The 27,049-nt window shown below is 37.5% G+C and overlaps 4 protein-coding genes across 4 annotated transcripts; 1 reads left to right on the top strand and 3 right to left on the bottom strand.

Moving 5' to 3' along the window:
* Nucleotides 1-63: 63 nt before the first annotated feature.
* On the bottom strand, nt 64-5,311 carry LOC132313028 (cell division cycle protein 48 homolog). Its single transcript, XM_059811640.1, has 9 exons — nt 5,223-5,311; nt 3,621-3,826; nt 2,985-3,167; nt 2,029-2,687; nt 1,704-1,925; nt 1,545-1,616; nt 1,140-1,421; nt 697-1,050; nt 64-583 (listed from the first exon to the last, which is right to left on the bottom strand). Exons 2-9 carry the CDS (start codon nt 3,793-3,795, stop codon nt 380-382), a joined length of 2,151 nt encoding a protein of 716 aa, XP_059667623.1. The 5' UTR covers nt 3,796-3,826; nt 5,223-5,311; the 3' UTR covers nt 64-379.
* Nucleotides 5,312-8,740: 3,429 nt separating this feature from the next.
* Nucleotides 8,741-10,688, bottom strand: LOC132313029 (pentatricopeptide repeat-containing protein At2g32630). The gene has a single exon (XM_059811641.1). It carries the CDS (start codon nt 10,578-10,580, stop codon nt 8,742-8,744), a length of 1,839 nt encoding a protein of 612 aa, XP_059667624.1. The 5' UTR covers nt 10,581-10,688; the 3' UTR covers nt 8,741.
* A 5,457-nt stretch (nt 10,689-16,145) lies between these two features.
* Nucleotides 16,146-18,356, top strand: LOC132313032 (high affinity nitrate transporter 2.4-like). Its single transcript, XM_059811644.1, has 3 exons — nt 16,146-17,175; nt 17,301-17,416; nt 17,557-18,356. The coding sequence occupies exons 1-3, from the start codon at nt 16,366-16,368 to the stop codon at nt 18,215-18,217; spliced, it is 1,587 nt and encodes a 528-aa protein (XP_059667627.1). The 5' UTR covers nt 16,146-16,365; the 3' UTR covers nt 18,218-18,356.
* Nucleotides 18,357-18,500: 144 nt separating this feature from the next.
* LOC132313030 (cell division cycle protein 48 homolog) lies at nt 18,501-26,324 on the bottom strand. The gene is made up of 9 exons (XM_059811642.1): nt 26,108-26,324; nt 25,795-25,960; nt 23,692-23,920; nt 21,283-22,049; nt 20,966-21,187; nt 20,808-20,879; nt 20,304-20,585; nt 19,860-20,219; nt 18,501-19,053 (listed from the first exon to the last, which is right to left on the bottom strand). The coding sequence occupies exons 1-9, from the start codon at nt 26,134-26,136 to the stop codon at nt 18,763-18,765; spliced, it is 2,418 nt and encodes an 805-aa protein (XP_059667625.1). The 5' UTR covers nt 26,137-26,324; the 3' UTR covers nt 18,501-18,762.
* Nucleotides 26,325-27,049: the final 725 nt, after the last annotated feature.

Genomic DNA, 27,049 nt, shown 5'->3' with positions numbered 1-27,049 from the left:
CGTACGTTAATAAATGAGTTACATAAGGGGGTAAAGCAAATAATTAAAACAAGTTTGTGTCATTTGATTTGTTTATTAAATAGGTAACGTTACACGTCTTTGCACGCATCCATGATAACCTTGAGTACAACAAACATTGTTTAGAACTTTAAACTGGAACCAGGAGTCATCCACTGGCCAAAAACCAGAAGGGCCGAGTTGTTTGATGATCATAATCAATCTCATGAACGCTTTTACCCCATGACACAGGGAAGCAACAGTTGCATACATTTAAGAAGTAGAATGAAAAGTCGACACAAAAAGAAAAGAAAACATATGTATGAATAACCTAACTATGTAGGAGGTGATCTTCATCAGCCCCACCAGCAAAAGGGAAGGGTCAGTTTTCGCTACTGAACCGTCGAGAGTGCTGCAATGTTTGAGCAAGTGTCTCGAACTTGTGAATTTCAGCATCACTCACACTCCTACGGGCAAACTTCATTGATTCCTCAAAATGAGCAACCTCGATCTCCGCCACCTCATCTTCTACATTCTCCTCCATAGCCTCAGGATTCTCCCTTATCCTCTCCCCCCTCTCATAATCCTGCAAAATGAAAAGTGAAAATTCATAGAGTTATTGGGAAGAGTGGGATGTGCGAGGGTGGGATCACTGGGGTGTTTGTTGGCATCAAATGAAGAATTAATGTAGAAGTTTACCTTCTCAATGTCCTCCCTTACGGCATATTTGCAGGCACGTTGGCATATTTCCGTAATATCGGCACCACTGAAGCCTTGGGTGGTCTTAGCAAGGGCTCTCAGGTCTACATCTTTGGAAACAGGAGATTTCTTAAGGCAAGACTTGAAAATCTGATGGCGAGAATCCTCATCAGGCAAAGGGATATAAATCAATTGATCAAGACGGCCAGGCCGCAAAAGTGCAGGATCAATAATATCAGGCCTGTTTGTGGCTCCAATAACGAAAACAGTTTTCTTGGCAGATATTCCATCCATTTCAATTAGGATTTGATTCAAAACCCTATCAGCAACACCAGAGCCTTTATGTGTTCCCCTCTACAAGGAATAAAAAAGAAACATTGTAAGCCCGAAGCATGCACAAACCATCACAACCACATTTCAGAGTAGGAAACAACAATTCAGACCCGGACAGCAAGTGAATCGAGTTCATCAAAGAATAGGACACAAGGAGCGGATATGCGAGCCTTGTCAAATATTTCTCGAACATTGGCCTCACTCTCCCCAACCCAAATACCAATCAATTCAGGACCCTTCACACTGATAAAGTTTGCCTGACATTCACTGGCAATCGCCTTGGCCATAAGAGTTTTCCCACATCCTGGTGGCCCATAGAAAAGAACTCCCATTGAGGGTGACATGCCAAACTTCTCATACTTCTCAGGATGCTCCACAGGATATTGAACCGTCTACACATGTGAAACACAGAGAGAAAGTATGAGGGGGAGAAACAAAAATACAAGGATAGAGTGCGCGCGCGTACACACACACACATATATATATATGTGCTGCAGTGCAGCAACTGCAACTACCTCTTGAAGCTCCCGCTTAACATTCTCAAGGCCTCCGATATCTTCCCAACTGCAATTAGGCACTTCAACAAGCTGGCTCACCAAAACAGTCAACACATAGTAGTCAATAAATGTTTGTATCTACAAATTCCAGTGAACAAATATAGAAATTTCACACACCGTGTCACGGAGAGAAGATGGATTGCTTGTTCCAAGAGCTGTTTGAAAGTGGTCATTCGAAACAAACATGGAGTTGATTATCTCAGCATCTATGGACTTATCTTCCAACTCAATCACGTTCATCTTCTCCTTGATGCATTGGAATGCAGCCTCAGTGCATAGAGCTGCTAAATCAGCACCAACATATCCATGTGAGTCATTGGCAATTCTTTCTAAATCAACCTGCAGAATTAAAAAGCATAATTAAGTTGAGAAACGTACAATATACATACATACACATCTACTACCATAAAAGCATAATAATGGTGTTTGATATTATTATTACATTTTCAGCAAGCTTCATTTTCTTGGTAAGGATGCGAAGAACCTCAAGACGCCCAACCCTATCTGGAACACCAATTTCTATTTCCCTATCAAATCTACCAGACCTTCTTAGGGCAGGGTCCATGCTGTTGAGACGATTCGTAGCACCAATGACAATAACATTAGCACTGGACTTAAGACCATCCATAAGAGTCAAGAGCTGAGTAACAAGCCTCCTCTCATATTCCATACGAGTTTTGTTTCGGTTGGGAGTTATAGAATCAATCTCATCAATAAAGATAATGGATGGAGCTTTCTCCTCTGCTTTCTCGAATACTTGTCTGAGATTTCTTTCGCTCTCTCCAGACCATCTTGTCACTATATCTGGTGCATTTATACCCGAGAAGAAAGCACCAGTTTGATTAGCGATAGCTCTGGCTATCAAAGTCTTTCCAGTTCCTGGAGGTCCGTATAACAGAATCCCTTTAGGTGGCTTCACACCAATCGATTTAAAGAGCTGTGGATGCCTCAATGGCAACTCCACCAACTCCCGAATCTGTGTCATCTGTTTACGAACACCACCAATATCATCATAACCAATCTTGTCTACTATTTCCTCTTCCTTCTTTCTCACAGGCTCGGTCTCACTGGCAACCACACGCTTCTCATGTGGTTTTGTAGCTGCATATTAATTAAATAAAGCAGGATCAGTACTACGTTCACCGTCACGAACATCAAAAGAAAAATGATTCTTAATATAAATTATCAAGCCTATTTGTCTAACTTAAGGGTTTCTAGTATTCGATTTAAATAGCATTACTCACAACAATAACCATTAACAATGCAACAAACAACGAAGGTATCTAGGTCTCCATGGAAGGCAAAGTAGGGGTGTGTGTTCTTGCCACAGTACCAAAAAAAAAAAAAAAAAAAAAAAAAAAAAAAAAGAACTTATTTGTATATCAACAATTTTAACACCTTCCAACTCTACCATCTCCTGTTTAATCTGTGCCGTCTGCTTACCAATCTTGTCTACTCTTTCCTTCACAGGCTTGGTCTCATTGGCAACCACACACTTCTCACGTCGTGGTGGTGGTGGTGGAGGATCAGTCTTACCAAATTTACTTCGAAAGAGCTGGCGGTACACCTCTAGGAAATTAGCTGCATATTAATTAAATAAAGCAGATTCAGTACTACGTTCACAGTCACCAACATCAAAAGAAAAATAATTCTTAAAAGTAAATTAAGAAGCCTATTTGTCTAACGTAGGGGTTTCTAGTATTCCATTTAAATAGCATTACTCACAACAATAACAGCATGATAACATTTAACATTAACAATGCAACAAACAACGAAGGTACCTAGGTCTCCATGGAAGGCAAAGTAGGGGTGCGTGTTTTTGCCAAAGTACAAATACAAAAAAATAATAATAATAATAAATAAAATAAAATACTTATTTGTGTATCAACAATTTTAACACCTTCCCAAGAGGCAGTACGACTACAGTTAATTGCTAAGATAGAGAATAAGAATAAATAAATTAGGAAAAAAAAAAAAAACTTGTTTGGGCATCAGCAATTTTAGGACAATTCTGACCTAAGATGTAGAAAATACCAGAAGGAACCGAGGAAGAAGACCATCGACATTGCAAGGCAAGGCTTGGTTGAATAGGAGACTGAACATGTAGAGAAACCAAAGATCGACAATAAACATGATGAGAGAGTTGGCGACATTGTAGTCTTCTATAAAGCTCGTTTTTCACACGAGCAACACGAACCAATGAAGCCATTGAACAACTCCGGAAGGAAGCTATGAAAGTTCTGAACCATAAGCAATTTGAATTCACAATTTGCAGAAAAATTTGATATTGTATTAATAATTGAATTGGTAATTATAATATGTAGTTATAATAAAAAAACTAAACCATAAGCAAAGAAAATCTAATATCACACTTTGAAACCAAAATCCTTTGGGATTTAAAAATGGAAATAGAAAAGGAATTGGATTGTAATTAAATAAAATTATATTTAGATGTTTGGATGAAACTGGAATTTGTAAAATAGAATTTGAAATATATTAGACTTTTTACCAGTTTGGTATAAAGAAGGTTTATAAAATTAGAGACTTAAAATAGGTAATAAAAGGATAATTTGGTATTTACATTTCAAATCCTATCATTTTTCTCAGATTTCTACACTTTACCAAATTTTCTTTAGAATCCAATCAAATATTCCATTTTAAAATCCGATCATTTCAAACAAATGAAATTTTATTAAAGAAAATTTTGATTCAATTTTATAAGTTAATTTTCTTTAATTTCAACAATTTTAATTTCAAAGTTCAAATTCAAAGCAACGGGACATAACCTAAATATAAAATTTAAGAATAAAGGACTCCCAACAAGACGTTAAAATATATATATATATATATGCAATTTGGCACATTTTTTCTACTCCAGTTCTATGAGGTAATGGACCCTCATCACGTAGGTGGGGCCCTCACCATAACTGTAATCCTAATCTCATCAAATTCTTTCATGGGTCATTTAAAATTTAGTAAAGTAATTCTTCCTTTCTCCCAAAGTATATTGTCCACCTTTTTTTATTTTATCCGTCCCAAAATTAAAATTAGTGTCGTATCTAATATTATTAAAAAGTTCAATATACTATTTTTTTTTAATATTATTAATTAAACCTTCTTACATTGAATCTACAAAAAGTAAACAATCAAATCAGTGTGAGGCCATTAAGAGTAAAATTAGTAATTCATTTGCCACTAATAAAATTAAAAATAATAAAAATCATTCTCTTAAAAAGGATATTCCCAAAAAGGAACACTTCTATTAGAAAGAAGGGAGTAGTAATGATACTCATTTGTAATACCCTGGCTAATGGGATGAGGAGTATATATTAAATGCAATTAGTCATGTCTCACTAAGGAGTAAATATCGAAATGCGCCAGGCATACCAAGCCCAACCAACCAATAACAATGTATCATTTCAAAAAAAGTTAACCCATCTACTTTTAAAATTAGGGCTAACAAAATAATATGTTATATTTGATTGGGTGCGACGCGTCTGGACCTCCACCACATCTGCCATCCTATTCTCATCGAATAAGTGAGATTGTGAAATGTAGAGGGATCCATGTGAGTGGAATCTACTTGAGGAATTTTTATTTGGGTTCCCCTCAAGGAAAAAACTTTCTCCCACTTACCTAAATGATGTATTATGATTTGGTATATGCTCCGCTCACCCAGTATACAATTTCTTGGAGGATCCAAAAATGAGATTTTTCCAGCCCAGCTGCAATGAACAAAAGATTAAGGCAAGTACTCAGCATGATTGTTTCCTTGTCCACTGGACTGGTTCAACAATATTATCAAAATTCTGAGGATGACACAAAGAGGTCTGAAATCAATTGTAGTCAGACCTGGTTCTACTTTTGTTGTGGTCCATGATAGGAAGAAAATAAAAGTTCAATGATTATTACCTATTTTTCTCTGCATGAAATGCAACTGCTGCAAACTATAACCACTTGCTGCAAGCTTGAAATGCACCAAATGAGTTGATACAAACTATAACCACTTGCTGCAAGCTTGAAATGCACCAAATGAGTTGATACAAGCTCAAATCCAATCCCATTTCCCCAGTTCGCTCCTGGTTTAGAAAATAACTGCAGCTCATACAATTTTTTCCTCCAAAGAACATTACAAATATATACATGTATATATATATATATGTATATTACACACACTTGGGGTACGATCAAGAGTCAGTCGAGTGTACTTTCTCATCTCCAGACAGGGTCAAAGAATAATTCTTGTAATACTGGAAGATATTTGGTCCTAACTCGTCATCATTCAGGCATTAGATTGGGCAAAACTCCTAATTAAATCATTATTTTCAGAGTCTTTATCAAATAAGCCTAGTCTGCCACAATTCTCATGAAGCCTCACCTTCATGAAGGTTGAAGCGAAATAAGTTGCTGAGTTCACTTATTATGCATGTCATCAACCCAAACCTTATGCATGTAAATGATCTACATATTTCAGATATTAGTCTAAATAGCAAGGAAACTTCTATCAATTAAAAATATCGATTTCCCAAAAAAAAAATTGATAGCCCCAAACGCCTAGAAGAACAGAAATATGCCACTGAAGTGAAATGGGCATATTTGTACTAACTTTAAACTAGCAATGAAATAATTAGGAAGAACAAGGCTCGATTATCACAAGAAAGAAACTACAAACCCTAGGGTTCCAATAACTTATCAAGTTCAAATCAAAAGGTTTATATAACCAAGTCTGGAGTGATCAAAACCACAAAAAGCAGGTAACAATAGCATAGTAATCATCAAAAGAACAACAGTCTTAATAGCATTGTTGCATTCAAAGATGACACAGACATTCAGAACTAGGAAACATAAACTCAGATAAATAACTTCCACATATCCATGATAACCTTCAGGACAACACACACTGATTTAGAACTTCAAACTGGAACCAGAAGTGATGCACTGGCCAAAAGCCAGATTCCCTGAGTTTGATGATAATAATCTCTCGAAGACTTTTACCCCATGACACAGGGAAGCAACAATTCTGTACATTTAAGAAACAGTATGAAATTTTGACGCAAAAGAAGAGAAAAGGCACATACGAATAACCTAACTATATAGGTCATCTAGCCCCAACAGCAGAGGTTTAAAAATTTTTCTCTAGACTGCTGCAATGTTTGACTAATACCTGGTACTTACGAATGTCAGCATCACTCACACTCCTACGCGCTTAACTTCATTGATTCCTCAAAATGAGAAGCCTCAATCTCCGCCCCCTCATCTTCTACAACCTCCTCCATAGCCTCAGGATTCTCCCTTCTCCTTCTCTCCCTCTCAATATCCTGCAAAATGATAAGTGAAAACTCAACCTTAATATTTTAGTTTCCACACAACAAAACGGATAAAATAATTTCCAAAGACGGTTTAAATTAAACAAGTCCTTGAGTTTAACATAGGTTCAAATGAGGGCATTGAGCCTTCAAAATAACTGAGTTGCTTTTCTTATCATTTCTTGAGTGCATGGACTTCCCAGAATATGACAAAGGACCGATTTTACTGGGATGCCATTTTCATTGCAAGCTACCTCCTTTGTGCTAAAAGGCCAAATTCAAACACAATAAAAATTGTCCAACTTTCATGGAAGTTCTGTCCCATGAACACAACTAAATCTAATTACATATAATACAAATTAGTGAAACCAGAAGAAACAAGCTAAAAGCCAAGATGGTCTTTGATTCTGATTAGACCACACTGGCATAAGGACATGCATACTCACTTAACCAACCGTTGAAGCCATTAAAAAATATGCATCGAACCCCAAGAAACCTAAGCAAAAAATAATTGCAGGAAAGACAATAGAATGTTTCAATACTTGGAGATGAATAGCGTCCTCCTAGAGAACTCATGCAAGAGTAATTTTCAAACACGATCTATCTAAAAAGTGGCTCAATCATATTATCCACCAACTCACCAAGTGCATTATCATTCTTAGTTTTGTAAAGCCACCACCATAGAGCCATGCATGACAATCGCATTGTTACAAGGCACCAATGTTGCAGTGCCATGTCAGAAATAGAACAGCAATTCTCTTCCGTTGCCAATTCAGTTGTCACATGCTTTTCCAGACATGATACAATAACTTGTACACAGAATACGCATCAAATTACCAATATTTAGAGGGGCTGGGGGGTCATGAGGCTGGTAAGGCCGTAAGACTGGGCTATGAGAGGATAGGGTCACTGGCATGTTTCTTGGCATCAAATGAAAAATTAGTACAGAAGTTTGCCTTCTCAATGTTCTCCCTTATGGCATATTTGCAGGCATGTTGGCATATTTTGGTAATATCAGCACACTGAAGCCTTGGGTGTACTTAGCAAGGGCCCTCAGGTCTATACAATTGGAAACAGGAGATTTCCTAAGGCAAGCCTTGAAAACCTGATGGCGAGAATCCTCATCAGGCAAAGGGATATAAATCAATTGATCAAGATGGTCAGGCCGCAAAAGTGCAGGATCAATAAGATCAGGCCTGTTGGTGGTTCCAAAAGTAAAAGCAGTTGTCTTGGCAGACATTCCATCCATTTCAGTCAGGAGTTGATTCCACCAGTATTTGAATCAGAAGCAGGCTAGCGGGTACTAGAACAACCGAAATTTCCAAATCATCTGAATTTCATACGGAAGGTAGTAGCATGATGTCGATGTCCACTGGTTCACCTATATTATCAAATTCTGAGGATGATAACAGAGAGGTTTGAAATCAATTTTATTCACAACTGGTTGAACTTTTGTTGTGTCCATAACAAGAAGAAAATAGAAATTCATTGACAATGAGTTAATGTACATACTTTCTCCGCCTGAAATGCAACTGCTGCAAACTGGAACTACTTGCTACAAGCTTGGAATGCATGAAATGAGTTGATACAAGCTAAAATAAAATCCCATCCCCAGTCTACTCCTGGTTTAGAAAATAACTGCAGCTCATACAATTTTTCCTCCAGAGAGCATTACCTCACCAAATAATATATCTTACATCCAAACGCATCATTTTCAGACTGAGAATCGATGATACATCAACTATCATATGTACTGGCAAATTGAGACCACTTCATCAGATGTATAGAGATATAATTTTACCAAAAATGTAAGAGAGGACTGTTCTTTTATTGCTGAGATAACTTAAAGCTAAGATGTGGCTGTATGAAGACTGGCCACAAGTGAAGAGTATACAGAGGAATCTGGAGTAATGCCTGCCCTTTTCATCTCATCATACAATCCAAAAGCTTCATCAGATCTCCCCGCTTTTGATAACCCTGAAATCATAGCTGTGTAAGTTACTACATTCTGAATTAATCCCCTCTGTGGCATCTCATTGAACATTTTCAGTGCCTCATCTATCTTTCCATGTATACATTCTCCATGTATAAGTGATGTGTAGGTATACACATCTGCTACCACCCCATTGTCTTTCATCTCCTCTCTTAGCATACGAGCTTCTTTCATTTTCCCTTTCTTGCTAAACCCGTCTATTAGAGCATTGTATGTCACAGCATTAGGTTTCTCATCTGTGTTCTTCATCTCCCGAAACAGCCTTTTCGCTTCAACAAAATTTCCTTCCTTGCAATATATATCAATCAATGTAGTGAAACTCACTGTGTTTGGAGCTACACCCTTGTCTACCATTGTGCACAACAACCTCTTCGCTTCCTCACGCCGGTTCAATTTACACAACCCGGTAGCAATTATGTTATAAGCAAACACGTCAGCCTCGAGTCCTTTGCTCTCCATGATAACCTGCAGCTTGAACGCTTCATTTATCATCCCTTGCTTACAGTACCCATCCATTACTGTATTAAAAATAAATTGATTTACATTAATTCCCTTAATTTGCATCTCATCTAGCAAAACTTCCGCAGCCACCATCTGCCCGGCCTTGCACACACCATTAATCAAAGCCCCATAAGTGTGAGCATTCGGAACAAGGCCTCTCTCAGTCAATTCATCAAACAACGCAAATGCCCTTTTCATATTTCCAAACCTACCATTCCAATTAATTAAAGAAGTATACACATGAACATCAGCCTCTATTCCCTTCTTGTGCATGTCTTCAAACAATCTCTCTGCCTCTTCAATCTTGCCAGAACCTTCAATGAGGAGTGTATATGTTGCCGCATTGTAGGCCAAACCTTCCTTTTCCATTGTATTCAGTATCTCCTTAACTCGACCCAAATCCAATTTCTTTACATATGCATCTATCAATGTATTATATGTATATGCATTGGGTTTAGTTCCTCTACTAACCATTTCATGCATCAATTCTCTAGCTTTATCAACCTCTCCTCGCTTACACATTCCATCAATCACCATCGTCATCGAATAAACTGTAATTCTTACACCTGCTTCAACCATCCGACGAAAGAACCCTAACAATGACTCTGTTTTATCATATCTCTTCAGTGCGAGTAGATAAACCATGCAAGATCTATCATCAATCTCAAACCCACTATTTTTCATGAACTCAAAAACCTCTAAACCCTCCTGAAACCTTCTATTATCCGCATAAACCCTAAAGAGCATATCAAATAATTTCACAACAATCTTGGGTTCTTTACAATCTTCTGATACTAAAGACACTATATCCTGAACTGGGTGTCTGAGATCATCGTTGTTGGCAAGAATGTTCAACACATTCTTGGCTTCAATGAAGTTTCTGGTTTTGAATAAGCGGCAAACGAGGGTTATGTGAGCTTGAAGATTGGGTTTGTGGGGAGTGAGAGATGGGTTTGTTTGGAGGAATTTGAAGAAGTGCACACAAGATTGGGTTGGGACATGTGGGTTTGAGAGAACAAGGTGGGTAATTTGCGAATTGAGGCTGGAAATGAGAGAGGGTGTGATTTGAAGGGGCTTTGAGACTGAGTTTATTAGGGTCTTGGAGATCAATTTGGCGACTTTTTTATTTGAATTTGATGCGGATTTTACCGAGAAAACCTTCTTGGCTGTTTCGAAGAATTTTGGAGTCGACATTTGGGCGGAGAACGAATTCAGAGAAGCTTCAGTTTAGTCTCACAGTGAATTCAAGTCGCTGCCTTTTTCTCCCAAATGTTGACGATGCATGACAAAAATGTCGCTATAAAACCTACCAATGGGACAGCGTCCCAGCAAATTCTTACGACACTTTTTAATTAAATGGGAGGCTTTTGGAAAAAAATTCTTCAGCTCATTTTTGTGGCAAATTGCTACACACAAGTCACACAATTCTGTTACTTCTATATTTACTTTGTGATTTTAATTTTATTATTTTTGCACTCTTATTTTCAAATTTGGTCTCATTCTTACTGCTCACATTCCATGTGACTTAAGTTAGGAATCACATTGACTCTCATTCCAGGTGACTTATCAGATTATGAATGACATTGGACCCTAAATGAATTTCATGATCATCACATATAAATTGCGTAAGACTGCGATTATGAGAATTGAAATCTTCTCTAAAATCAATAATAAGAAGCGAGATACGATTACATAACCATAACCATTATTAACGTCATTGCATACCACAATTATTTTTAGAAACACAAACCTACTGTTTGAAAGCACATTTATAAACACCAACATTAAGGAGAAGTTTACTAGGTAATTGACTTATTTATGCCGCCTATCATATTTAAATTATTTTTGCAATGGGTCTAATGCAGTCCCACAAAATACCCTTTGGGTACTTCAAAATGAACTAAAAATTTATACAACACACACACATATAACGAGAAATGAATAGTGTGTGTATATGCCATGTAAACCAAGCATGCAAGACAAAATTTGGTGTCAATATTACATTGGATTCATAGAGATAACAACTGGATAAAATACCAATTCAAGTGGCATATTGAAATGAATTAATTGGAGTGGGTAAAAGTAACGGGTGGGCTTGGGTAATTATCCACCTATTTATATTCATATTACTTTTTATTCGGATTTAATATAAAACAAGTTTGTTTTTGAAATATTCTCTTTCACCTGAACTCGCAACGCCCTCGTTGCGATTGGGCCACCTTGTCAATCCGGCTAGCACACTCGGACGACTTCCGATTCGGGTGCTTAACGTGGTACCGGATCAAGAATTGAGTCTTATTTTGATACTAATTGTAACGTGTAGACATTTTCTCATTTATCAAAAAACTTAATGTAATGTTTCTAATTTTTGCCATTTTTTATTTTCTAGAATTTTCTGATTTTTCGAGGGCATTTTTGTCTTTTCTTGTTTTGCGTGCCGGACACCGTGGAGTGTGCCGGGTGTGTCCGAGAGTCGGTTCGGGCATTTCTTTGAGTTTAGAACTCTTGGGAATGTAAGGGTTGCCATTTCGACATTTTTTTGTTTTTCAAGCCGGATGGTCCCGGGTGGGACCCGCTATTGGGATTTTTGTGTACATGAGTTGTGTCACGGGTCCATTTCATACCATGCATAATTAATTTTATGTATAAGTTAATTGGTGGCTATGATATATATATTAGTGCATATGCATTTTGTGGTGGCAAAATTAAATTTAAAAAGATTTTTTTTTTCATTGGTGGGACAACCACCAATTGTTACAACTTTTAATAGCGAAGAGGCCATTTTAGCCTCACATTTCTTCTCTCTCCAGTAGTTCTCTCCCTCGTTCCCTTTCTCACTTTTTCTTTTTCTTTTTCTTTTGAGCAAACTTCAAACTTCAATTTCTCTCTCACCTTTTGGAGATTTTTTATGCCGTTTGCGGTAAGTTAGAGAGCGCATTGCGATCTTCGATTTGATCTGAGCCAATCCCCATTTGGTGCACCTTGGAATTTCAAAAATTAGGATTTGGATTGGGCAATTTTTGGGGATTTTGCTTCCTTTTGAGGTAAGGGTTTCTAATTCACATTTTCTTGGACTTTTTGTGAATTAATCATCTTAATTTGTGGTTAACATGCTTAATTTTGTAGAAATTTCATGCTATATTGTATATATGTTGTGACTATGTGTTACTTGGTATATATGATGATGAATCATGTTTAATTGATGATTAATTTGTATTATTTGTACCTTTGGTGCTAAATTTCATGACTTGAAAGTATAAGTTAGGCCATAAAAATTTTGTAAATCATATGACTATGAGTTAGTTAAAATTATATGAAAAAACATGCTTAACTGATGATATTATTTGCCTATGGTGTGGAAAATGCTAGATGTTGTGACATGGAAGTATGATGTTTATTTTATTTGAAATTCTTTACAAGGTATGCTACATTGTTAATGTTTGATTTGTGAAGCATGAAATCCTCCATGGGCATGGCATTGAAAAGCAAGATGCATTTCATGCATGACATTGGGCAATAAAATGGGAAAATGATTTAAAAAGGAAAGAAAATGATTTTGGGAAAAATATTTTAATGAAAGGTTTGCTAAAACCCGATTGCCTAGGAGTTGCCTATGGGTCCGTGGCATTAATGTGATCTAGAGGGAATTAGGGAGACTGCCCTAGCATGGTTGAGTTAACTAGGCCCCAAATGACGCCTTGGAGTTGCCTTGTGGTCAGGGACAGTTAACCAATCATTCTCTCGTGCCGCTATGAAGTTGCCATGGGACGGGTTGCATTAACGATTTGGAAATGATGACGAAAAATGTTTTAGAAATAGGGAGCGACATTGCATGTCATTGCATCCCATTGCACGGCATGGCTCATTATGACTTGGATTATTTGTTATTGATATTATGGTTATATTTCTCCCTAGAGTTGTATGATCTCGTTTTCTTTTGCTTTATTCATTATTTGGATTCACGAGGTCATAAGAGGTGTGTCTTAGGCACTACCTACTGAGTAATTTATTCATCCCTTTATTATTAACATTTTTCAGGACACGGAAAGAAAGTGGTGGACGATAATCCACCATAAGCTTAGTCGGGTTGACGAACTTGGACTTTTTTGTGCTTAATGTGTATTTTATCCCCTTTTGTTGTAAACTGTATTAGGGATCATTTTGTATCTTCCACATGGTTGGAAATGGTCTTGAGGCCATTTATTTGTATTTTGTGGTCTCATTCTGATTTCAATATCCATGTAAGGCCTTTAGGCCATATCTTTGATGTATGACGGATTTGCTTAATTTTAATGATGTATCGGACTCGTGTATGGTCTTATTCGATTTTAGTACCACTTAGTAGTGTTAGTTTCATCATTATATGGAAGATTTGGGACAGGTTTGAACTTTGAGTAAGGTCACCAAAGGACCAAAGTAGTACCAAAATGCACAAGATCACAATTTTAGACTGTTTAGGGCAATTTGAGGTTCAAGGGGGTGCATATGGTTCTTGAGTAGGCACACTGCCCATCTTGAACTGGTTCAACCCCACTAAACCGGTTCAAGTCCCCCAGTGTGTACATTTTGGTTGTCAGTTTATCAGCCTTGATCACCTGACTTTGGACAGTCATAACTTCTTCGTTCTAAACCCAAATAGGGTCATTCTTGAGTCCATTTTCAAGGATTTTAAGTTAGATTTCCAATGGGACCAACCTCATCCTCAAATTCCACTCATGTTGTGAGTTATGGTTGTTTTTGTGAAACAGTGTCGGAATCCCCTTTGAACCGGGAAAGGGTACTTTTGGGAATTCATATCCGATGACTGTAGAACCTCACCGAACATCATGGAATAACTAGAATAATTGTTTTAGACTTCATTTGACTAGTTTGAGGACTTATTACCCTCTCATATTGTAAAATGACCATTTTACCCCTAGTGTGTCATCGGGTGTGGTTAAGGACCTGATTAGCGATCCGGACCCCTGGTTTGGGTCATTACACTTAAACTATTGGGTAGTGTTGTATACCTACCCATTTATATTTATGTCATTTTTCATCCGGATTCGATGTAGGACAAATTTTACCTTGTAACTAGGGGTGCCAATTCGTGTTCGTGGGTTGTGTTCGGGTCATATCGATGTAAGATTATTATACTAAATAGGTAAATCCAAACCCAACCCATTTAATAATCGTGTCGAGAATTCTCAACATTAACCCAACCCGTTTATTAAACAGGTAAACATGTTAACTCGTTTAATGATCTGTTTATCAAAACGAGACATTTAATATTTAATAAAATATTAAATAATAGAAAAAATTTGTCATAATTAATCCAAATATTCAAAATAAAAAGAAAAATCATAAGGCATATACAAGGTTTATGTTGAAATGACTTAACTATCCATAAAAATTGGGTTTAAACATATAACATATTACATAGGTCATATTCACGATTATAACATGTTGAGTTAAATGGGTTACACGGGTTGAACCCCTCAACCCTAACCCGATATGGTTAAGTAAATGGATTAATCGTGTCGACCCTTTTATGACCCAAACCTGTTTATATCAAATCTAAACCCGTTTAACTCGTGTTGTGTTGTCGTGTTGTCGTATCGTGTCGTAATTTGCTACCCCTACTTGTTAAGTAACTTGGTGTTTGTCTCATGTATCAACTTATTACATGAGATACTTAAATTGTTGGATAAAAGGTAAATTTAAAGGATTCTCCTAAGTTAAAAGGTTCCTCCAAATTTAGGTGACTTTGACGCATTTTTTAAAGTTCAGACACAGTGTCGCTACACAATTAATTAAGATTAATTAGGATTATTCATACCAATATGGTAAATTGGAAGTTATGTGACACCTCACCTAAAATTTCGATGTTGTTTGCAGGGGGGACCAAATTGATGCTTATCATTATCATATTATTTGAATAAATTTAGGATCATGGAAAGTTTGGTAATTAATGTCTCAATTGTTACCACTCTAGTGATTTATCATATTCTTTAATAAAAAAAATATTTTAGGGTTAAGTTTCTCCAAAAGGTTAGTGGGAAAGTCTCAATTGTTCATGCTATAAAACAAAAATAAATTATTGCCTTCTTGAAAAAGTAAATTTAGAGTTTGTTGCTTTCCCACATTCGGCAATATTAGATTCGATTATATAGCTAAATACCAGATTCAAATGAAGACAAAATTGAATTGAATTGAATTTGCACATGAAAACCAATCATGGTTTTGTCTTTTAAAAAAATAAAATAAAATAAAATAAAATTCTTTGAACATGCGAAAGGGCACTAGATCCAATTTTTCTATATGAGAAATGAAATTATTAGTTTTGGTACTAGGTGAGAAGAGACACAAGTCTACAGACAAAAACAATTTTTTATTTATTTATTTTTTTTTTGTAGTGAAGAGGCTTCAATTGGATGATTATAAAGGCTTTTCATTAAGCCAACTATATTATATAGTATATATATATATATGAGATAAATAATCAAAACTAGCACTATTAATTAGCAGAGAATGATTTCATAAACTGGACCTTATTATATAATAAACAAAATTTTCTCATTATCATCATGTTTTTCGCTTTTTGGGGCAAATATTGCTTCCTGGTCCAAGTTCACATTTCTGTTTCTTATGGTGAATTTATGACCAAGCTCCACTATAGACAAGTTAATCAAATTGTATGATTTCATTTAGGAAGTCCAAATTCACATAGGAGAGAATAAATATATATTTCTTTTTCTTTCAATGAGAAATTGCCACGACATGGGAGAAAACACCCTATTCACACTTGATGAATGATTATTTACTGTGACTAAGAATTATTACAAACCCCACTTCAACAACACACATAAATCCAATACACTAAACCATTACCGACGGTTGAAATCAAACTAGAATTTTTAGATTGACAACGGTCACATATTATAACTTTGAAAACCAAATAAATACCCCTCTTTGGGAGACTCAAAATAACAAACGCAAAATGGCTGATGAAGTTGGCATTCCTGGAAGCTCCATGCATGGAGTCACAGGCAAAGAGCAAACCTTTGCCTTCTCAGTAGCCTCTCCAACTGTCCCGACCGACACGACGGCGAAGTTCACACTACCGGTAGATTCAGAGCACAAAGCCAAAGTGTTCAAAATCTACTCTTTTGCCAACCCACACATGAGAACTTTTCACCTTTCTTGGACCTCATTTTTCACTTGTTTCATCTCCACCTTCGCCGTTGCACCACTTGTCCCTGTCATCCGGGATAACCTAAACCTAAAGAAGAGCGATATAGGGAACGCCGGCATAGCTTCAGTCTCCGGTAGCATCTTCTCTAGGCTTGTAATGGGTGCAGTTTGTGACTTATTAGGCCCGCGGTACGGGTGTGCATTTCTCATCATGTTAACGGCTCCAACCGTTTTATGCATGTCGTTTGTTTCGTCGGCCAGTGGGTATGTGGCCGTCCGGTTCGTGATCGGATTCTCACTTGCGACGTTCGTGTCGTGCCAATATTGGATGAGTAGCATGTTCAATGGCAAGATAATTGGGCTTGTCAACGGCACCGCGGCCGGGTGGGGTAACATGGGTGGTGGAGCAACTCAACTCATCATGCCAATGCTGTACGAGGTGATCCGGCAAGCCGGGGCAACACCGTTCACGGCGTGGCGAATCGCCTTTTTGGTCCCTGGATTGCTTCATGTGATCATGGGGCTCTTGGTCTTAGGGTTAGGCCAAGATTTGCCTGATGGAAACCTTGGCACCCTTCAAAACAAAGGAGATGTCCCAAAAGATAAGTTCACCAAGGTCAATTTTCTTAGCCTAAATTTGAATTAATTTCTAGCATACTACTTGCAAATTTTGTGATTTTTTGGTCACCATCTATTTTTGAAATAACCATTTAACATGGTTTTTCAATGTTCTTTGTTAAGGTACTTTGGTATGCCATCACAAACTACAGGACATGGATTTTTGTTCTTCTATATGGCATGTCACTGGGTATAGAATTAACCATCGATAACATCATAGCAGAGTACTTCTACGACAGGTTCATCCTCTTCTCATCAAATTCATTCAAGGGGTCATTCGAACTTTAGTAAAATAAGTTAATGACAACAAAAAAAAACCTACATATATATCCAAAAGAATAAAAATATGTAATGACTTGAAATGTTTTTTGTCCATTAGGTTTAATCTCAAGCTTCACACAGCTGGAACAATAGCTGCTACATTTGGCATGGCCAACATAGTTGCTCGACCCCTTGGCGGGCTCATGTCGGACCTCGCTGCACGCCGGTTTGGCATGCAGGGCCGGCTTTGGAACCTATGGATCCTACAAACCCTAGGAGGGGTCTTTTGTATCTGTCTCGGCCGAGCCAACACCCTTCTCACCTCTATTTCATCAATGATCCTCTTCTCCATTGGTGCTCAAGCTGCATGTGGAGCTACCTTTGGGATCATCCCATTCATTTCCCGGAGATCACTCGGTGTCATCTCTGGCCTAACTGGCGCAGGAGGGAATTTCGGATCAGGGTTAACGCAGTCTTTGTTCTTCACTAGCTCAATGTACTCAACTGCGACGGGGATTTCTCTCATGGGCATCATGATTGTCGTGTGCACCCTTCCTGTGATGTTTGTGCATTTTCCGCAGTGGGGAAGCATGTTCTTGCCGCCTACCAAGGATGTTATGAGGTGTAATGAAGAATACTATTATGGGTCAGAGTGGAATGAGGAGGAGAAGCAGAAGGGGTTGCACCTAGGAAGCCTCAAGTTTGCTGAGAATAGCAGGTCGGAGAGAGGCAGGCGTGTTATTTCTGCATCAACAACTCCTGATTCTACAGTACCTTGATAATTGTAGAGAGAGAGAGAGAGAGGGTACGGGTCTTGGTGAATATTGTAAGAAAGCATGTAAAGAAGATGCTAGTGTTGATGATAAACCAACACCTATCATGCATTATCACAAGAAATTTTCCTAGGGTACCAACTTGTCATGGAATTCAAATTAAAAAAGTTTATATAACCAAGTCTGGAATGATCAAAATTACCATATAAAAAAAAGAAAAAAGAAAAAAGGAAGGTAACAACAGTCTTAATAGCATTGTTGCATTCAAAGATGACACAAACAATGAGAATTAGTAAACATAAACTCGGATAACTTAACTTTAACTTACATAAATAACTTCCACCCATCCATGATAACCTTCAGGACAACAAATAGTGTTTTAGATTTAACCCGGAACCAGGAGTCATCCACCGGCCAAAAGCCAGAAGCCCTGAGTTTGATGATAATAATCTCTTGAAGGCTTTTACCCCATGACACAGGAAGTAACATACAATTGAAGAAATAGAAAGAAAAGTGGACACAAAAGAAGAGAAAAGCCAGATACAAATAACCTAACTATATAGGTCATCTTCGTCAGCCCCACCAGCAGAGGCTGCAAAAGGGTCAGTTCCAGTAGTCCCTGCACTGGTCTCTGAGAATCGGAATTCGGTACCGAACCCTCTAGACTGCTGCAATGTTTGAGCAAACGCCTGGTACTTGCGAATGTCAGCATCACTCACACTCCTACGCGCATACTTCATTGATTCCTCAAAATGAGCGGCCTTGATCTCCGCCACCTCATCTTCTACATCCTCCTCCATAGCCTCGGGATTATCCCTTCTCCTCCTCTCCCTCTCGATGTCCTACAAAATGGAAAGTGAAAATTCAACCTAAATATTTTAGTTTCCACACAATTAAGTAGGCATTTCCAATAGTTTAAACTAAACAAGTCCTTGTGAGACATGGATTTAAATGAGGGCATTGTGCCTTTAAAAGAACTGAGTTGCTTTTCTTTAGTGTAAGGACTTCCCATACATGCTACCTCCTCTGTGCTAAAAGGCCGAAGTCAAACACAATAAACAATGTCCATGGAAATCCAGTCCCATAAACGCAACTAAATCTAATTACAAACAAAACAAATTAGTTATGGTAATTTGACTCTGATTAGACCACACTGGCATAAAGGACATTCATACTCACTCAACCAAAATATGGACCTAAACCCTATAAACCTAAGCAAAAAATAATTGCAGGAAGACAATAGAATGTTTCAACACTTGGAGATGAATAGCGTCAGTCCTCCAAGAGAACCCATGCAAGAGTAATTTTCAAAAACGATCGATCTAAAAAACTGCTCAATCATATTATCCACCAAAACTGCTCAATCATATTATCCACCAAGTGCATTATCGTTTTTAGTTTTGTAAAGCCACCACTATAGAGCCATGCATAACAATCGCATTGTTACAAGGCAACAGTGTTGCTGTGCCATGTCAGAAATAGAACCGCAGTTCTCTTCCCTTGCCAATAGAGTTGTCACATGCTTTTCCAGATATGATATGACAACTTTGCACACATAATATGCATCAAAGTACAATACATAGAGGGGCTTGGGGGGGTCACGGGGGTGTTTGTTGGCATCAAATGAAAAATTAGCACTGAAGTTTACCTGCTCAATGTTCTCCCTTATGGCATATTTGCAGGCACGTTGGCATATTTCCGTAATATCGGCACCACTGAAGCCTTGGGTGTACTTGGCAAGGGCTCTCAGGTCTACATCTTTGGAAACAGGAGATTTCCTAAGGCAAGCCTTGAAAATCTGATGCCGAGAATCTTCATCAGGCAAAGGGATATAAATCAATTGATCAAGACGGCCAGGCCGCAAAAGTGCAGGATCAATAATATCTGGCCTGTTGGTGGCTCCAATAATGAAAACAGTTTTCTTGGCAGACATTCCATCCATTTCAGTCAGGAGTTGATTCAAAACCCTATCAGCAGCTCCTCCAGCATCTCCTACACTGCTTCCCCTCTACAATGAATTAATAAAACAATGTAAGCCAGTAGCACAAAAACATCACCACCAAGTTTCAGAGTAGAAAACAATAAAACATACCTGGGTAGCAATTGAGTCGAGCTCATCAAAGAATAGGACACAAGGAGCAGATCCACGAGCCTTGTCGAATATTTCTCTAACATTGGCCTCACTCTCCCCGAACCACATGGTAAGCAATTCAGGACCCTTGATACTGATAAAGTTTGCCTGACATTCATTGGCAATAGCCTTGGCCAGAAGAGTTTTCCCACATCCTGGTGGGCCATAGAAAAGAACTCCCTTTGAGGGTGACATACCAAACTTCTCAAACTTCTCAGGATGCTCCACAGGATATTGAACGGTCTACACACGAGAAAAGCGTATGGGTAAGCAAATTAATTTTGAACAGGACAACAATGCTGCTCCAAATTGGAGGTGCAAGATTCAGATCCCGTTAGTTATGCAGTGCTTATTTCGTACTGGGAGAGAGAGAGAGAGAGAGAGCAAATGAGGGGAGAAATGAAAACAGAAGGATAGGGTGCATATATATATATATATATATATATATATAGCAACTGCAACTACCTCTTGAAGCTCCCGCTTGACATTCTCAAGGCCTCCGATATCTTCCCAATTGCAATTGGGCACTTCAACAACCTGGCTCACCAAAACATTAGAAGTTAGCACCCAATCAAAAGTTGTATCTACAAACTCCAGTGAACAAATATTAAAATTTCACTCACTGTTTCTCGCAGAGCAGATGGATTGCTTGTTCCAAGAGCAGTTTGGAAGTGCTCATTCGAAACAGCCATAGAGTTGAGTATCTCAGCATCTATGGACTCATCTTCCAAGTCAATCACGTCCATCTTCTCTCTGATGCATTGGAGTGCAGCCTCAGTGCACAAAGCTGCTAAATCAGCGCCAACATATCCATGTGTGTCTTTGGCAATTTTTTCTAAATCAACCTGCACAATTAAAATCAGAAGTTCAGAAACAACATACACATCTACTATAAAACATAGAAGAGGATATTAACTCAAAAGGTGAAGTTTGATATTACATCTTCAGCGAGCTTCATGTTCTTCGTATGGATGCGAAGAACCTCAAGACGCCCAACCTCATCTGGAACACCAATATCTATTTCCCTATCAAATCTACCAAACCTTCTCAGGGCAGGGTCAATGCTGTTGGGACGATTTGTGGCACCAATGACAATAACATGAGCACGGGACTTAAGACCATCCATAAGAGTCAAAAGCTGGGAAACAATCCTCCTCTCAACTTCTCCATGAGTTTTCTCTCGCTTGGGAGCAATAGAATCAATCTCATCAATAAAAATAATGGATGGAGCATTCTTCTCTGCTTCCTCAAATGCTTTCCTGAGATTGCTTTCGCTCTCTCCAGCCAACTTTGACATGATCTCCGGTCCATTTATACAAAAGAAAAAAGCACCAGTTTCATTAGCAACAGCTCTTGCTATTAAAGTCTTTCCAGATCCTGGAGGTCCATATAACAAAATCCCTTTAGGTGGTTTCACACCAATTGATTTAAAGAGTTGTGGATGCCTCAATGGCAACTCCACCAACTCCCGAATCTGTGCCATCTGTTTACGGACACCACCAACATCATCATAACCAACCTCGTCTAATCTATCCTCATCCTCCCTTCTCACAGGCTCTCCCTCGCAGAAGATCTCAGTGTCGGGGGCAACCACACAGTACTCTGGTGGATCAGTCTCAATAACTTTGAATTCCACACTTCTCATTCCTCCCCTTACAAGAAAGAGGTCGCCCTTCCTCACTGGGCGGTATGCCTCTAGGAAATAAGCTGCATATAAAATAAAGCAAGTTCAGTACTCCCGCCACCACCAACAACAATAACAGCATGATATCATTAAACCAATAACAGTGCAACAAACAAACTGTTTCTTGAAGAGAAAGAACTGAAGGATCATCTAATGTACTAACAAATTTTTATTTTATTTTTAAGCTGCATGTTAAATAAAGCAAGTTAAGTACTCACGTGCAATGCCGCCGCCACCAACATGATAACATTTAACCAATAACAGTGCACCAAACAAACTGTTTATTGAAGAGAAAGAACTGAAGGATAATCTCATGCACTAACACTGGACTGGAATTTATTTATTTTAAAAAATAAATAAATAAATAAAAAGTCGAGGGTTCAACTCTCCTGGGGGGGGGGGGGGGGGGGGGGGGTGGCAATAGTGAAGGATCACCTCATATACTAACACTGGACAGGAAGTATTACACCCAAAAAAAAAAAAAAAAAAAAACGAGAGAGATTCTAGCTCAAGTGCAATCTCCTAAGGTTGAAGGTTCAAGTCTACTTGGGGGGCAATAGTGGGTGTTGTGAGTAACTTACCTACCCAAAAACAACACTAAAGCTTTTGAAGGAAATATATTTACATTGTTAAATTTCCTCAACAAGTGCTAGAAGTAGCCAAAAAATCCCTATGTTAGCAGAGTTATATCAGGATTCAGGACAGAAGAACATCAGAGGTTTGCAATACAGATAACATCAAATGCTTATCAGTAATCCTCATAGTGGCATATTAAAAGTAAAACAAATTTAGATAGATGGAAAGAGACACCGAGAGAGCGAGAAAGAATGACAACATAAACAACGATGAAAGCCACCTGACCACACCACCTGACACGTCTTCAGCAATTACTTCCCTGACCTTAAATTTTGAAGTTCACAACATGCTAACAAGGCTTATCTCAGCTTAAATCATTGTCATATAATCTGTAATTATTTCCCAGACCTAATCTTTGGAATCAAAGTGATTCCCAACTAGACATATATAAGGACTTATATTAAACTAACAAGGAGACCATGCAATGCCAAAGGCATATTATCAACTGTCACTAAGTGACCAATAGTATCCCAAAAAGTAATAATAATGATATCAATAATGACAAGTGCCATAAAGCATAACACGTGCAAAATACAATCAGGTGGTTTGGTGGTTTCCATGGGCCCATAAAATTTAGTAAATTGAACTGGGGAAGTGACAAGGGACACACACCACATGTACCAAGCACTGTGGCAAAGAGGTGACTCCACAAAATATTGTTTAGACAGGAGTAAGCAATCATGTTTTACAGCATTCATATTGCCAAAAATAAAAAATAAGGGTGCTATTGAGTATTTGTAGTTTGGAGGTGACATGAAAAGATAAGGGTACTAGTGGAGATCTGTAGTTTAGAGGTGAGAAGAGCGTGTTTGGTGAAGCCAATGGTTTTCTCTTTAAATGTAATAAAATAAATAGGTCTCCAAATGGTCCAATTAGAGATGTATAAAAGGTTTCCTTCCAAATTTAGAAAAGATCATTGATACCTCCATATGGTCAAATTAGAGACATTAAAAGCCTGATTATGCAATAAATATAACAGTAAATAATATCATGAAGAGAGAGACAGGTTACAAAACTTGAGGAACTCACGTTTCAAGTACGCATCAAACAGATTCCCAGTGACCCCTTCAATGGTATCATCCACAGGGAGAATGTGGACACGCTTCCCATATTTGACATCGGCACACTGATGCACAGAAACTACATCCCCAAGCCTGACCCTCAGGTTTGATCTAACAACTTTGTTCATCCTAATCTTTGGTTCATCACAGGTTTCATCAGCAAGGGCAATGCAGATTGTATCTTTCCTTTTCTTGCCCTGAACACCAAGAGGGAAAAATTATATACAAAAACAAAAAAATCATAACTAAAATTGAGAATATAGTCCGTGTATCTTCCAAAAAAAATTAACAATCATGCACATGGTGTGCCATTCGAACCCAAATAGAGGAGCATGAACATAGGGTGTGCCATTAGAACCCAAATAGGGGAGCATGAGTTCTGTTAAACCTTCAGTTCACTAGAACCAAAACAAGAGGACAAACGCTCACACACAAGCAAGAGAATCTGCAGTTGTTGCCGTTGCTTACCAACTAACAAAAGTCACTTATCCATATCTAAAAACACATATCTGTTCACATACAAAGATTTACTGATATCTTTGCATCTTTCTAATTGTTCAACCTGGATATCAACCAGTGGAAGTAAGGGCCATTGTAGCTGCAAAGTTTTTCACTCACTGCAAAGGGCTGCACACTAAAAGAAAGCAAAATCAACTCAACTAAGCATGGTTTTGAGGCCCAACTTAGTTAGACCCAGTGGCGGAGGCAGCATGTGCCCAGGGGGGGCAGCTGCCCCCCCTGCCCATGCTGCCCCACTATAATTTTTTTTTTTTTTTTTTTATACATATATTTGTAAAAATTGATTAAATGCCCCCCCTGAATTATTAAAATGGTCCCTTTGCCCCTAAATCTACTAAATTTTATTTTATTTTATGCGTATAATTTTTAAATATTTATAAAACACCCTCATAAAATTTTTAAGTTATCCCCATAAAATTATCTATTTCTAAAAACGTCTTTAATTCTTTATTCCTTTTCCTTCTTATTCTTCAAATTTCTTTTTGTCATCTTCAAAAACTTTTGCATTCTCTTTCTACAATTAAAATCTATTTTTTCCTTCAAAATTCTCTCATATTTTTTTCTTTTTATTTCATTTTCTTCTTAAAAAATTCATTTTTCTTCTTAAAAATTTATTTTTTGTTGCACTCGTGCATAATTTATGTGCAATAACCCTTCTTTTTCTTTTTTATCTTATTCATTTTTTATTCACTTATTCTAATGCACTGTTGTTACACTATTATATTTTCGGCATGCTTGACCAAAAATTATTTTGTCAGTGTTAACATGCCTCCCCTAAACCAAATTCCTGGCTCTGCCCCCGGTTAGACCTATCAACTCAGCAGAGCCTCAAAGCTCAATTACTTTGCATTGGCAAAGCAAACCATTCTCCTCAATTAATTTTGATCCAAATAACTCCTTCAGGTTCATTCAAGTTTTATACCTCCATTCACAAAACAGAACTACGAAGTAGTGCCTCAAAAACCCAACTTTTTATTGATTTATTGGCATCTTTCCAATTGTTCAATTCAACCTGGATATCAACCAGCGGAAGTAAGGGCCATAGTAGCTGCCAATTTCTTCACTCACAGAAAAGAAGGGGGAAGGGGGGCTAATGCGAGCATACACACAGGACACACACACTAAAATAAAGGAAAATCAACTCAACTAAGCACAGTTTTAAGGCCCAACTAAGTTAGACCTATCAACCCAGCAGAGCCTCAAAGCTCAATTACTTCGCATTGGCAAATCAAACCATTCTCCTCAATTATTTTTGAACCAAACTACTCCTACAAGTTCATTCAAGTTTCGTACCTCCATTCACAAAAAAAAACATATAATAAGCAGTGCCTCAAAAACCTTACTTTTTTTAGAATCATTCACACAACCAATTCATAGATCTTAAACTACCAAATAACCCCAAACAATCAAGCATTAACTCTAGCAGAAACCCTAATTTCAATAAACAAAACACAATCCCACAATTTCCAATCAAAATCAATCTAAAACAGAACGCAATCAAACCCACATAAAACCATTCGATACAAAAGGTAATCGGTCACAAAATTCAAACCTTGATTAAGATCGTGTCACCGCGGAATAGCTGAAGCTTCTCCATTGTATCGGGATGCAGAGCAACGACGGAATTATCATCGTTGACTGCTTCATCGACGACGAGCCGATTGGCCGCCTTCTTGCGTTCGAGAATCGCAGTACTAAAATCCCTCTTGGTCCCCTTACTGCACAATCACCCACAAAACCCACCATCAGAACAGAACCCACACAACAAAATCAAAACCCAGAATAAAAAAATACAAGTGTACATCAATATCAATCAACAAACAAACAAATAAATATGTTTATGAAGATCTGAGAAGGGGGCTTACGCATCGGACGATTCAGCTTGGTTACTCATGCTTCTTCTAGACGAAGAACGATCGGATGCAGAAGAATAGGGAGAGTTTTGCAGAGGAAAGGAAGTTGTACAGAGGAAAAGGAAAGAGTATGGTATGGGGATCCGAGGATTGGGGATGGAGTATTTATAGCGACAACTTGCTCCGTTTCTTGTTTGGAAAGAAAAGGTTTGCTTCACTTGTTACTTTTTGGTTACAGATTATTTTATTTTATTTTATTTGGAGGTGAGTATAGATTATTTATACTCTCTTTGAAACATTAAATTAAAAAATAAATAAATAAAAATTGGGAGTAAAGTAAAATAATAGAGGTCATAAATTTTACTTTTTAAAAAGTAAATTTCAAACTAATTAAGATGTGAGTATTTTTTAATTAAATTTTGAATTAAAATCCAGTGAAATTCAATTTCATTTATAATTTCGTTCCCTTCCAAACAAAAGAATCTCGTTCTAGAATTTAATTATTTTTTTTTATTTTTTTTAAGTAAATTTCAAACTAATTAAGATGTGAGTATTTTTTTTATTAAATTTTGAATTAAAATCCAGTGAAATTCAATTTCATTTATAATTTCGTTCCCTTCCAAACAAAAGAATCTCGTTCTAGAATTTAATTATTTATTTTATCTTTTATTTTAGGATAAATTATGAGGAATAAGTTTACAAGGATTCAACGAGGGGTAGCTGGGTAGGTGGGACGCTCCTTTTTTAAACTCAAATAACCAAATAAAAAGAAAAGTCCACTAATAAATATAATAATGCCAACATCATGTGTCAAAATTTGATTCTTTCTTTTGTTTTTTATTTATTTATTATTTTTAATTGGTGGAGGTTACTTGTCTAAATCTCTTTTGGAGGCTTTGTTCTTCTGTCTTCCCTTTCTAAATAAGAGTGATTTGATTTTTATTTATTTATTTA

The sequence above is a fragment of the Cornus florida genome, unplaced genomic scaffold (genome assembly GCF_030987335.1).
Source record: "Cornus florida cultivar Cherokee Brave unplaced genomic scaffold, ASM3098733v1 CherokeeBrave_3.0.0_Hap2_Chr06, whole genome shotgun sequence".
NCBI lineage: Eukaryota > Viridiplantae > Streptophyta > Magnoliopsida > Cornales > Cornaceae > Cornus > Cornus florida.
The sequence above is the reverse complement of the archived record's forward strand: the minus strand, read 5'-3'. Positions and strand labels throughout refer to the sequence as shown.